The sequence below is a fragment of the Lycium ferocissimum genome, chromosome 10 (assembly GCF_029784015.1).
Source record: "Lycium ferocissimum isolate CSIRO_LF1 chromosome 10, AGI_CSIRO_Lferr_CH_V1, whole genome shotgun sequence".
Taxonomy (NCBI): domain Eukaryota; kingdom Viridiplantae; phylum Streptophyta; class Magnoliopsida; order Solanales; family Solanaceae; genus Lycium; species Lycium ferocissimum.
In genome coordinates, this window is record NC_081351.1 from 62,334,775 (window position 1) to 62,349,311 (window position 14,537).

Sequence of the window (14,537 nt, forward strand, 5' to 3'; positions counted from 1 at the left end):
TGTGCCTAATGGTATTGTTGATTGTTTGTGATAGTTGCTCCTATGTGAATATTGGACCTAACTTCCTAATCTAAATGCATGTTGAACTGGTTCCTAAGTCCCTTTGTTAGCAACAAGATTAACATACTAAACCACCTCTTTGATTATGGACTAACTTGTATTAATTATTGATCCTTGACAGATGCTTATACTTGTTCAATGTTTAAACTTAGCCTTATGACTCATATTTTGATGCACTGGACTGTCTCCTCTGTCTTGTGTTTTGTTTTGAATCAAACTATGTCCACACAATGTATTTAAGGGTAAAAAATGAAACCTTATGTTTATTGGACCTGAAATTGCATATTTTGAAATTGAAATGACCTATTGCTTAACTGGGTAGTATCCAAGACCTCTGTATACTTCCTGAATCATTTTATGGCAAGCTATAAGACTTATACTACTGTTAATGTAGTGTCATAAGCCTTAGAATGTGTTAAAAGGATTTTGAGTTTAATCTGCTGCATGTCTGAGCCTACTTTAGTATTCTGTTGAAGCTTTGTAATAAATATTTGAAGTTCCCTATGAGATAAACCTGCTGAATGTGTTGTTTGTTCATGTTGTTAACTGGAACCTATTCATGCCTATTTAACAAGTCAAATGAGTATATCACGTAGTGTCATATCTGTTTAAACTTATATAAAAAATGGGATTGCTATATCTTGCTACTTACTAAAAAGAACAACAAAAAAATGCACGTTATGCCCATGTATTAGGTTTTCCTGTCTTTGAGTGTTGTCTTCTCTTCATCTCCTTCTTTGTATGCTAATTAGAATGACTGCTTGACTCTACATTTGGTATGAGGAGTAAGTTTGAAGCATGTAAATGAAATAGAGAACCTGTGTGAGACTGCTTTTGTTTTTATTTGGTGTTAAAATTTATATTTGGATGTGGTGTGTGTGTTCTTGTTTTATTCCTGCCTTTACATGAAGTTTGGGTTAAGTGTTTTAGTCTTTTACACTCTCTTCTTGCCTCCTCTGGTTTTGAACTTTCTAAACATAGGAGATATACACTTGATATACAAGGTATATCTAGCTTATATACACTGGACATATACACTCCAGTGTATATGAAGTGGTATACTTAATGTATATAAGTGTATATCCCTTCCTATTTTCTTTAAAAAAAATGATTGATGTTGTGTGGACTTATACCATTTTATGACTATTGGGCCTCTTCTGTGTGCTTTATGTTGGGCTATGATTTCTATTGCTTTATTTGGGCTCATTTATTCGATTTTGATGGCATAAGCAACTTGGCCATGAATATTCTTTGACTTGCTTGATATTCGACTTGAGTTTTTCTCCTGAATTTCTATATTCCCTTTAAATCTTTACACCTTTACTTGATTATTTTACTTTTCCAGTTTAAACATGGATTAGATGCTTTAATTTAAATACCTAAGTAGGATACTAATCTTTACTTCCTTTCTATGTCTATGTGATTCAATACGGGCCACTCGGGCCATCTCCTCCTGCATAAAAACAACTGGGCCTCCACTTATTTGATCGAGTCCACTTTTGACAAAAATATGTAAGGGAAGCTAATATTTGCTATGAAGGCCCAACCATGGGTAAAATTGGTGAAGGCCCAGCTATGGGTAAAAATAGCCAACTGGTGGGCTTAGGTAGGCCCACCAGCCTAAACTTTCCTCCTTTTGTGTTACTTATTTGTACAAAATGTATTTGTAAAAACACTCACATATTATTAGAACCCTATGAATGTTAGAATTAGGAAATACGTACTATTTTGGTAAGTCGCCTAAAACCACTTCTAAAAATTGGTCAAATTTTTGAATTGTGTGAACTAACACTTAATAGGATTTTTGCTTAAAACTGGTCTTTTTTATATATAGTAAGAAATAGTCTTCCAATGAAACAAATAAACTTTGGATTATGAGGTGGTAATAAACAATGGATTCTTGTGATAAACTTTGCTTTGGAAAACTGGAATTAAGTTGAAAAAAGTTGAAAACTATTTCTATTTGAAATGATTGTGTAACGGACCTGTTGAAGTGAACAATATTTGGACATTTTTATGAAGTAAAAATGGACTTTTCACTTGAGAAATTTTGGCTAAAACGAACGGACCATTTTGAAAAAAAAAAATAGTGGATTTGGACTTAAGCAATTTCTGGAAAAAAGGAGGTATTGCACTGGAAGCCTATTGTTTCGGACCGAAAAAGGGCACTATTGGACCGAGTATGATATGAGATGGATTTGGACTTAGAATATTTGACCTATGGGCTTTGATGACTAAAATTTGACTTAACTCAATATAACTTGTGATTTTTCTTATATATATATGTATAAAACGGAGATATATATATGTGTATGTATGTATGTATATATATATGTGTATGTATGTATGTATGTATAAAACCCGTAAGACTAAACTCATTTTATTAGGACAAGAATAGTAGCGACTCTACTCGGGAGAAATTTCGTGTGTGTCCTAGTCCAACAATAAAGCGAGTTGAACACTTACGTGGATTTTCTAAACCAAAACCTCTTTTATAAGGGGTCTTTTTGCCAAATTTTTTCTCGAATTTATGATACAAATGAATGACATTTTTGCAAAAAACTAAACACTTTTAAGCAAATAAATACATTAATCACACATTAAAGCTCGTAGGTCAACCGTATTCTACGGATCTTTAATACTTGGGTGTGTAAAACCTTCCCTAGGGGATCACCAGAATCCTTACCTCGAACTTTGGTACCAAAAAGATTTTTCTCTTGCTTGAAAAATCTTTTTGTGGTTTTTCCTGGTTTTCTTTTAATAAATTAGGTGGCGACTCTAAAAAAATAAAATCCAATTTAGAGCACCAACAACCTCGTAGTAACTTTTATGCCTTAAACCCGCGTAAAGCGAACCGTTACAGTAGCAATAGGAGAGGAGCTACTCAATGGAACTGGTCTTTAGAAAGAAGACTGGAGAATGTCGAAGGAAAGCTATTTTGTGCCAACTGGGAGAATTGAAATTATTGACTCATTCCTATCCGAAGAAAGGTTGGATTTCAAGTTATGGAAATATTACCATTAGCTGAACACCTGGAATTAGCATTGGAGTAGGAGGAGGAGAAGTCGTATGTGTAAATAAGGAAAGAAGGAATTCCATGTCAAATAAGGATTGGTTTTTGGACACATTATGAAACCAAGACTTGGATTGATTAGAGGACAAGAAGAGGGCAGCAACTTGTCACGACCCAAATTACGGATCGTGCAGGCACCTATTACCCCTAGTAGGCAAACCACTTACCAATAAACCCATTATTGAAAACTCCTCTTTAACTATGTAACTACTAACATAAGTAATAGGTAGAAAACATCATAATCCTTAAAATCAGAAAACTTCCCATTTTCCGGGATCTAGTCTAGGCATGTACAAGAGCTTCTATGATACAAGGAATAGACCGAAAATAAAATGATGACGTAGCTTCTGTCGGGAAGGAGATACACAAAAGCTGCTGGAGGATATCTTCCGCTGCAACATAAAGAACCCTCCAAGCAATTACCTGAAAATACACTTGTTGGCACTTAATTTTCACCTGATAAGACGCGTATTTTAATTTTCAAAATTTTCGAGTCAAAGACAGAGCAAAGATGCACCTTCAAAAAATTAAAATTTCAAAAAAAAAAAAAAAAAATCCCGAGAAAATTGCAAAAAATTGACATTGAATTATTATTTCATAAAAAATTGACAATTACAAGAAAATTACGAGTTATTTACTTTCACAAATTTGATTTAAAAGAAGATATGTATCCTGCTCCGTTTAACTCGAAAAAATTATTAATTAAGACGACGTATGAATTACGGCTAATTTTGGCATTTTCATATTTTTTAAATATTGCTCGGAACTATGTCAATATTGAGCTCGTATTAAAGCTCGTATTTTCAAACTATGTATTATAAACTTGTTTTATCAAAGTTTTTTTTTGCGAAGGAGTTTGGACGAATACTTTTTTTTTAAGAGTACGTATTTTATTTTAAAAAAATGGTAAAATGTTTTAAAGAGGGGCTCATTTAGCATTTTTAAAAATAGGAGCGTGTGGGGGGGGGGGGGGGGGAGAGAAGTTTATTAAAATAACTTCCACCCCATGGCTATTTCATGGCAATTCACGGCCATTTTTGGCCGGATTTGAGAGGGCTTTTGTGCCCTATTATGAGTTATCGCGATTTTCAAGTTCAATTTCGTATAATTTTCATTGGTTGGTCTCAGATTTGAATTATTTTGGATTTTACTTGGGTTCCCCCAAGTACATAGTTCTGTGGGCGGAGCCTTGAGCACGCCAACTTGTCACATTTATGTACATTAAAGGGGTACATATGGTAATTTCCAATGAATTCTTTGAAATTTGAGTACCGTTTTGTGGGATTTTATCCTGTTTGTATAGTTTGGTACAATTGTCCCATTGGAATGGGGTGAAATCTATCATATAATTGATAAGGTGTACTATTATAGTATTTTTCTAATTTTTATTGGAATTTTAGGGTATAATTAGTTGACATCTTTGTTGTCTTATTCAATTAAATTTGAAATTGTGTAGATAAGGCATGAATTAGTACAATTTATTTTTTGTCTTTTACTGAATTTGAATTGGTTTTAAGATAAGGTTTTGAAATTGGGGGGAATTCGGGTAAGGGAAGAAGCCTAGAACCTTCCATTTTGGTCCTCACCCTTATTTTGTGCTATAAATAGAGGGGTTTGGTGACACTTTTAAGGGAACTTTTTCGGAAAAATTTTCGGAGAATTTGAAAGGATCTTTAGAAGCCTAAATTCTAAGAATCCATGTTTTTCCTATATAAAAACATTACTACTATAGAAATACTAAAATATATATATATATATAGATATACTATAAAGAATACTAAAAAATATACTACATTATACTACAAAAAAACAAAAAAACAAGGGCTGTTTTCAAAGGTTGAGTGTTGGTGTTGAATTATAGTGATCCAATCCCTCCTCTTTTGATCTTTGGAGTTCTTTCACTAAAAAGGTAATCTGTTTGTTTTTAGTTCATTTTATTCCTATCTCTAGCTTATTCTATGTATTAACTTGTGTATGGTGGTTTAAAAGTTGTTTTAAAGTCACTATCTTTTGAGTCTAGTTTGTACATATATGTTAATGTTGTTTATGTTAGTATAAAGGTTGTTGGTTTGCTATTTCATTAATATTATCATGTTATTGTGTTATAATGCTAGCACAATAAAGTTTAAAATATTTAATCATTAGTCACTAAGTTTTAAGACTAAAGCAAAAGTTAAAAAGTAGATGTTGGCTTTTGGTTTTTGTTTACTGTTTTATTGGTTTTTGAGGCTGCTGTGTTATAATACTAATATAATGAAATTTTAAAGTGTTGTAATTACCATTTAATAGGTTAAAATGAGTTTGGTGTTTGCTTTGGATCTTGTTTACTGTTTCATTTGTTAGTTTTATGTTAATGTTGTTTATGTTAGTATAAAGGTTGTTGGTTTGCTGTTTCATTAATATTATCATGTTATTGTGTTATAATGCTAGCACGATAAAGTTTAAAATAGTTTAATCATTAGTCACTAAGTATTAAGACTAAAGTAAAAGTTAAAAAGTAGATGTTGGTTTTTGGTTTTTGTTTATTGTTTTATTGGTTTTTGAGGCTGCTGCGTTATAATATTAACATAATGAAGTTTTAAAGTGTTGTAATTACCATTTAATAGGTTAAAATTAGTTAGGTGTTCGCTTTGGATATTGTTTACTGTCTCATTTGTTAGTTTTAAGAGGCTAAGATATTATCGTTCCATTTTTTGAGACTGTTTGGTTGCTCTTTTGTAGTTTTACGAGCACCCATAGTCATGTTATGGTTATTTAGTTCACTTTCTAGTTTGTTGGATGGTCCCTAATGAAGTGTAGATCATTTGGTTTGTTTATAGATGTTTGCCATATGCTTATCATCTAAAAACTCTTTAGAGTTTTTAAAGTAAGCCTATGTTTTTGTATTCACTGATTAGTAGTTGACTTTTAGTCTAAATGATATCTTGAAGTGATATAAGCACTTTGAAATGGTTAAGTGACCATCAAATAGGGACTGACCTTAAAATGAACTTAAGACTTTATTCTCTTTTGAAAAAGTGACATGTTTATGTGTACCTCTGAGATTTTGTTTGAATTTGCCTTGTGTGGTAATTTTAAGTGATCTTCTAGGATTATTTAGGTTAAGAAAATGACTTTAAAACTTCGGAATGTGATGCTCATACCTTTATTTTTGCCTATTTGAACTTGAAGACATTTAAATCTCTGCTTGCTTGGTATTATGTGTACTGGAACTTGTTTTCATTCTTTTGAGATTATTTTCTTTCCAAATCTGTAAGGAATGACTCCCCAACCTCTGATTCTCCTTTACTTGGTTTAAGTGACATGTTAAGATCTTAGAAAAGGAATTCTTGCTTGTCTTTATGATTGTTTTGCCTTATTTGGTATGCATTTGTCATTTTTAAACTTGGCTAGACATCTGAGAGGTGGAAATGATCCTGTCTACTTGCTTTAGGAACATTGAAATGGTTAAATGTGGATTAGAGACTCTAAAAATGGAAGAATTTGTCTAAGAATAGGAATTGGATAAGTCTGTGACTTGTCTAGTTGACCCATCAGAATAACTTGAGTCTTATTGGGTCTTGTGTGTGTGCCAATCATTTATCTAAGTCACTGTTGATATATTCTGTGAGTTCGCTTTGATTAGTTAAGTTCTAAATACCATTTTGCTTGCCAAACCATCTTTGAAACTAATGAAGACAAGAATTTAACCTTAAAATAGGATTCAAAAACTGAGTATAGTGATAGTTCATGACTTTCCTTCTTTATTTTCTTATGTTTGATCCTGCAACTTGCATATGCTATCCTTTATACACTGTTGACTGTAATGCTCTTGAGCATACTATTTCGTGACCTAGGACAGTGGCATGAACCTCCTCCTAGACTAATTGTTTCCATATGAGTTTTCCATCACTTGTGACTTGCTCTGATCACATTTGACTCATGTTTACTCCTAAGGATAGTTTCATATTCCCTCCTATTTTGTGGATTTGCTAGTTCTAACTTGGCTATCTCTCACATCTTAGTTGAACTCTATTTTGATCCTACATTTGTGATTGAATCTGTTTGTTCAAATCCTGAAGTAAAGAAGTGAGAATAACAGCTTAAGGCCCTCTTAATGCTCTTTATAAGCCTGCTTGTATGCAAAGACAATCTTTTGTAATTAGCTGAGCCTTTATGACCTATGAATGAACTTAAACTAGGATATAGGGATCTGAGGGATTATGGTAAATTTTCACCCTGTTACCTTTGGATATTTGGATTTGCTTAAGCATGAAATTGGTGCAAAATGACTTTGGATCCTAAAACTATCTTTTCTGACCCTTTGATCAGCAGTAAATAGGTTCAAAAAATGGGGTTTTGGCATTAATTTAGCTTCACATTAACTGAAATGAGCTCTTGATTAGATAATTTAGCACTCTGTCTCTTTTGATTGTTGATTCCCCTCTAAAAGTTTAAGAACTAAGATCATGAGTGTGTGATTATGGTCTTAGCCTGTTTTCTTTCTTCTACACCTCTTAAACCTATCTTTGCTTTTCTTCCTTATCCCTCTATTGTCTATACTGCTTGCTTTATCACCTAAAAGTGTGTCATGCTCCCCTTAGTTATGCTATGACTGTTTCTGAATTTTGACACTTGATGTACCTTGCATTACCAAACCTCTGCATTACCTAAGACTGCTTGATTTCCTTATTTCTGTGATTAGTTGAATTTTTCTGTGACATTCTTTCCTTATATGTGTTGAGATTTGGCATTGAAGTTGCATATTATAGAACTCTTTCTTTGTTAGCCTTGACTAGTTAAATGCCTGGCTTTGAAAAATGTGGAATTTCTTTTAAGAGATTTGAACCTATTAAGTGACCTAAATGTGGTAGTTTATTGTTAATCTTAATGGAATATGTAGCGTATATCAAGTCTTTGACACAATCAAATGATACCTGTGAAATCCACCCGTTTTGGTCCCTCCAAGGCCGAGAAGTCCTTTGTTGCTGTACATGTCAGTATCAAAGAATGCTTTCGTGTGTATATTGGCACAAAATGACGAAACAGGCAAGAAAGAGAGAGCCATCTATTACATCAGTAAGAAGTTCACACCCTGTGAATCCAGATATTCCTTGGTGGAAAAGACGTGTTGCGCTTTAACCTGGGTGTCTCGGAATTTAAGACATTATATGGCTGGGTACACAACCCATTTGATTTCAAAAATGGACCCCCTAAGGTACATCTTTCGCCAGCCAATGCCGATAGGGAAGTTGGCCAAATGGCAAATGCTATTAAGCGAGTTCGACATTCAATATGTCGCACAGAAAGCAGTTAAGGGGCACGCATTTGCAGATTCTTGGCAAGAATCCCAGTAGATGACAATCCCATACATTTGTGGAGTTACTTCCCGGATGAAGAAGTAATAACAATTGAGGGGGAAGAAAATGAAGATGACTTAGGCTGGAAAGTATACTTTGATGGAGCGGTCAACTTTAAAGGACTAGGAATCAGAGCCGTCTTGGTTTCAGACTCGGGCCAATATTATCCAGTGGCCGCCTAGTTGAATTTCAGTTGCACCAATAACGTGGCTGAATTCGAGGCATGTATCTTTGGTCTACGTTTAGCCCTTGACATGGATGTGCAAAACCTTCAGGTAATTGTGTTATAGCCGTATTTTGTACGTTTGGAAACTTCAAAGTCGACGTGGAAAGTTAAGGGCGAGACCATTTTCAAATTTTTTTTTGATGTACGAGTTGTTAGGAATATTATTTATGCACATTATTAGTATGGAAATATTGAGAAAGGTTAGGGTAAAAAGAGAAAATTCGCGAATGGCCCATCGTAATATTGCGGAAGTCAAGGGGCAAAATGGTAATTTCACAAAAGTTCAAGAAAATTCTTGAAGGGCCAAAATTTACATAAGAAGAAACTTGGTCTTCTTTGTTAATTTCCAAGAAAGGAAGGAAAATTCTAGAAAAGAAAGAAAGGGGGGCTAAGTGTGAATTATAAGAAAAGAATTATATGGACCAAAGCTTGCATGGCAAGACATTAGTCTTCTTTATGTGGACTTAAGAAAATTTCAAGAAAAAGGGAGAAAGTTTCTAGAAGAAGAAAAAGAAAGGGAACATGTGAACATATTTGAGGGACTTAAGAATAAATATGGATAAATGTTGGGAGCTAATAATATATATATGTGTGTATGGTCATCATTTTAATACAAGAGTGGAGAGAGAAAGAAAGAAAAAAAAAAAAAAAAAAGGAGAAGGGCCAATTCGGCAAGAAGGAGGAGGAAGAGAAGGTCAAAAATCTTGCCCAAAAATTTTTGTCTCATGGTATCTCTACTAATTCAAAGATGCTCTCAACATGGTATAATTGTTGAAGCAAAGAGAATTACTCTTTGGTGCAAAACTCCAACCTTAGCTAAGTTGAGAAGTTGTGAAGGAAAGGTAAGAATTCATCTCATTGTTATGTTATGAATGGTTTGGTATGTTGTAGTATGTGGGAAAGAATGAAATTTATAAGAAAAATATGGATGTTGAAGTTGTAGTCGTGCATGGTGTGTGTGGCCTTGTATGTGTTGTTGTATGTAAGTATAATGAACTAAATTCATGTAGTAGGTTGGTTGTTGTTCTAATGCATGGAAAAAAGGATGAAAGTTCATGAAAATATGTAGTGTTGTGTGTGGCCGTGCATATGCTTGAAGTTTGCCCGTGTGTGTGTTGTGTTGTATGGAGATGGTGGATTAATGTTATGAGTATTTTGGTTGTCGTAATGTATAGAAATAGATGAAAATCCATGGAAATATGCATGATGTGGTTGTGGCGAATAAGGGGCTGTTTTGGTAGTTATGGTAGATTGATTTTATTTGATATTCTAGTTGTGGTTAATGTGGATTCTATGATGAAAATGATGGTTTGGTAGCTTGAAATGAAGTCGTCGACGTGTAGTTTGTTGATGTAGTTCTTGAAGTTAAAGGTAAGAAATGTGTTATTGATGTTTCATTTAATTGGGAGGTTGCGGATTATGTTGTGGCGAGTTGGTTGGAATTTAAACAAATGTCGTTGGATCATGTAAAACAAGTTATTAATGTTAGAAGGTGTTTTGAGTAAAATCATTGAAGATTTGGAGATATGATTGTTGGTTTTATTGTTGATATTGTGGCCGAGTTCCATTCTCGGGTTGTTGTTGTTGATTTGGGCAGTGAGAATCTCGGGGATGGCGCATTTACGGAAATCTTTTTGCCGAAATTTTGTAAGACAAGTGTTGAATTAAGATTTGAGTTCCAAAAGCCTCGCAATTAACATTTGGTAAATATGACCATTTGTAGATTAGGCGAAACGGGAATTGAGTTTGGACGAGCGTAAGCGTAACTAAGGTATGTAAGGCTTCGCCCTTTCTTCTTTGGCATATCTTAGGCATACTAGGTCGGATACAAGCCTCGAGGCAACCTATTCTAGGAATCCGTACCTAAAGTTACCACTCTTTCATTGATAGAATTGAATTAGGTCTTTTCATGAATAGTTGGAAGAATTGTCTAAATATCCAGAACTCGCACCAATGAGACACGATCACCTTATAACCTTCGCAAGTGACATCCGAAATGTAATGTACATAAATTGTGTACACCACCTCAATTGACTCGAGGTGGGCCCTTTGTTCCCGGATTTTCTTTATTGCTCCGTTTATCAAACGATAAGTGTTGTAACTACTCTAATGAGAATACTTCTATGATGATAAGGATAACGATGATGTAAGGAAGAGAATATGTCTATGGTAAATATGGCAAGAATGCTTCCATGACTAAGAGCCTTAAGCTAAGAATCTAATACGAGTATGAAAGTGTTAAACTAGTTCTTGGTCCTTATTCTATTCCTTGGTCATGACACAATTTTATAAAGATTTCAAAGCATATGAATCAACGTTTATGATGTCCATGTTTTCTTTTAATGTTATTTTCCGATGATAGTCTCGCCTTATGATTATCGTCCCTCCAAGGTGAGACATGACGACCCTGATGATTCCATAATATAATCGGAGGTCACCGACCTTACGTCACTTTCCGATAGAGATTATGGTTTTTCTTCGAGCTCTCCTGCGTGCTATGACATGATATATGTATAAGTATATGTATATGTATATGTATATGGGGAAGATGGGAAAAGGGCGGAGAGCGCTATAGACGCTATCCACGATCGGTTGGTATCGGAGGTGGTGGGGGGCAAAACCCAATGGTGGGGCAAACCCAATGGTGGGGCAAACCTCGGTAAAACGGCGAGTCCCGAGTGGGGGGTAAGTATAAGGCTTGCCTTAGGCAAATCCCACGTTGGTTTAGGCAAATCCCACATTGGTTCGGGCAAATCCCATTAGTTCGAGCAAATCCCATATCGGTTAATGTTGTCCCGGACGCGGGATATATATATATATATATATATATATATATATATATATATATATATATATATATATATATATATATATATATATATATATATATATTATATATATATATGGATCGTGCAGAACGCCTCGGCAATATGATATGTTCTATTTTCTATATATATGAAAGAAATATTTTTTTTTCAAGAAAGATAAGCATGCATGGCATCCGCCCCCGGGGGCACTCATATGCACGGAGTTACTCCATTTACCTACTATGATATATTCTATGTTTCCATTCCGTTATTGTTCATATGTACATTTCTTACTATGTTACTATTCATGCCTTACATACTCGGTACATTGTTCGTGCGGCCCCTCTTCTTCGAGTGCGTTTCATGCGCGCAAGTACACCCCGGATGATGCGAAGTTAGCATAAAAGATGTTCCGGCGTAGTTGGCGAGCTCGGTTCGCTGCGGGTGTGGCGAGTCGAGCTTGTATGCTAGGATTTCGATTGCGGTTAGAGACTTTGCGAGACGAGTTGTGGGCATAGAAAGTCGGTCGGCCGGCGGCTCCACCCCGCCCGATGTGCCATAAGTGTTATGTTATGTGTTTCGTATAAATATAGATTTTGTTTGAATTGAGTACAAAAAAATTTGAAGGTTTTACTACGTTTTCATTCTTAGTAATGTAAAAGTCTAAGGGAGTCTATATATGTAATAAGAGTCGGTGGGTTCGCTCGGCTCGGTTACGGGGTCGGGTGCCCATCACACTAGTAAGATCGGGGTGTGACAAATTGCAACTCGGATTTGTTGATTCATTAAGTTCGAGGAGAGTGGGCCACCAAAAACGATAAGATCATACCGTATGTCGTACTTGTGCAAAGATTGGGAGACCGGTTCCAAGAAGTCAAGTTCAAACATATACCAAGAACCCAAAATGAGTTTGCTGATGCATTGGCAACAATAGCATCCATGATTCAGCATCCCGACAATAGATACATTGATCCTATCAAAGTTGAAATCAGAGATCAACCAGCTCACTGTGCTTTTGTAGAAGCAGAGACAGATGGAAAATCTTGGTACGTTGACATTAAAATGTTTTTGGAGAAAGGAGAATATCCTGAAGGAATCACCATCAATCAGAAGAAGAGCATCAGGAAATTGATGAATAGTTTTTTTTTCGCAACAAGAATGTTCTGTACAAAAGAACCCCGAATTTAGGATTTCTTAGATGCGTTGACTCCATCGAAGCCACAAGATTGATTGAAGAAGTACATCTTTTTGGAACCTGCGGGCCTCACATGAATGGGTTTGTGCTAGCAAAGAAAATATTAAGAACTTGTTATTACTGGATTACCATGGAGAACGATTGTTGCAAATTCGTCCAGAAATGCCACAAGTGTCAAATCATGGAGACTTGATAAAGGTCCCTCCGACAGAACTGAATGCTATGACGTCGCCTTGGCCATTTGCCGCTTGGGACATGGATGTCATAGGACCAATTGAGCCAACTGCATCAAACAAACACCGTTTCATTTTGGTCGGCATAGACTACTTCACCAAGTGGGTGGAAGCAACATCTTATGCATCAGTAACAAAGAAAGTAGTCACAGATTTTGTGCGCAACAACGCCATATGCCGATTTGGCATCCCAGAATTAATCATAACAGACAATGGGGCTAACTTGAATAGCCATTTGATGAAAGAAATGTGTGCACAGTTTCGAATCACTCGCCGGAATTCAACAGCATACCGGCCACAAATGAACGGGGCTATGGAAGCCGCCAACAAAAACGTCAAGAAGATCCTTAGAAAGATGATTGATAACTACAAAGACTGGCATGAACAACTGCCATATGCATTACTAGGGTATCGTACTACTACCAGAACTCATTTGGGGCTACTCCATACTGTTGGTGTATGGCGAACGGTAATACCACTTGAAGTAGAAATCCCTTCACTTCGAATCATACAAGAAGCTGAGTTGGAATGTTACACCTCGTAGTTTTGTACGTTAAGATTCGTTAGGTGTTAGCTGTGTAATTGTGGATCTTTGGAATACCTTCTAGGATATATGAGATTATATGCGCCCACCTTATGATTATGAGGGTTTAAGCTCATATAATAATCTACGGAAAGATTGGAGGGCAAGTGAATCAAGGAAATTAAGTTTGTTGGACTTTGGAGAAAATATGAGTGGCAATTTTGGTCCAACTTGGAGAAAGAATATCTTTTAGTATATGAGGAGATTTAGAGCAAAGCAAAAGCCTAAATTGAAGTTCATGAAGTCTAGTTTTCAACGCAATAAACCGCTCGTCGATATCACATCGGAGTAGGGAGTTATGGACGTTACAAGTTAGGCCACAAGAGCAACGATTAACCCTTCGCGAACGCGACCAAAGGGCCGCAAATGGGAAGAGGAGGACGAAATAACCCTTCGCGAACGTGATCCAGGGCCGCGAATGCGAAGGACAAATTTTAACTCGGTTTCCACTGACTTCCACAACCGATAAAAGGACCAAGGCCCTCATTTTTGTTCACGACCCAAACCGATTAGCCGTGATAAGTATCGACCATTCTTCGGTCAAGCACTCTGTACTGCATTTAATTTTCCTTGACTAATGCTGGGCCCATACATAATCTGTCGCCCGAGCTATCTTGTCTCCCGAACAATCAACATAAGAGACACTGTATCGGGAACTCACCGCCAATACATACATATAGACATAAATACTGAGAGTAACAGCGCAAGCCGATTTGGCCGCTACATATATCTTTGTACAAAAAATTAGCACCGACGAGGCTGCATAACATCATGGCTACATATCACTGTCTACAGAACTATATAGAATACAGACTGTAGAAAGGACAGGACAAGGCCCTGCCATACCCATATATGTACATAACAGAATAGCATACCAAAAGGGGTGCAGCTCCGGATCAATGGAGCGTACCGATTGCCGCTGAGAGGAGGTCTTACTGCTGTGAATCGTCGGGCTGGCTATCTGATACTGCGGGCATAAACCCAGCATACACAAGAAGGGACGTCAGTTCGAGTAATGTAC

General features: G+C 36.0%; 1 protein-coding gene across 1 annotated transcript; it reads left to right on the top strand.

Annotated features, from left to right (window-relative positions):
• The first annotated feature begins 12,444 nt into the window (after positions 1–12,444).
• Positions 12,445–13,477, top strand: LOC132035068 (uncharacterized). The gene is made up of 2 exons (XM_059425385.1): positions 12,445–12,643; positions 12,861–13,477. Exons 1-2 carry the CDS (start codon positions 12,445–12,447, stop codon positions 13,475–13,477), a joined length of 816 nt encoding a protein of 271 aa, XP_059281368.1.
• The last annotated feature ends 1,060 nt before the right edge of the window (positions 13,478–14,537 follow it).

Excerpts from the sequence above, each read along its gene's own strand:
- LOC132035068 (XM_059425385.1), top strand. The coding sequence starts at position 12,445 with ATGATTCAGCATCCCGACAATAGATACATTGATCCTATCAAAGTTGAA. Across the intron at positions 12,644-12,860 it reads CATCAGGAAATTGATGAATA|AAATGCCACAAGTGTCAAAT; the intron begins GTTTTTTTTTCG and ends AAATTCGTCCAG.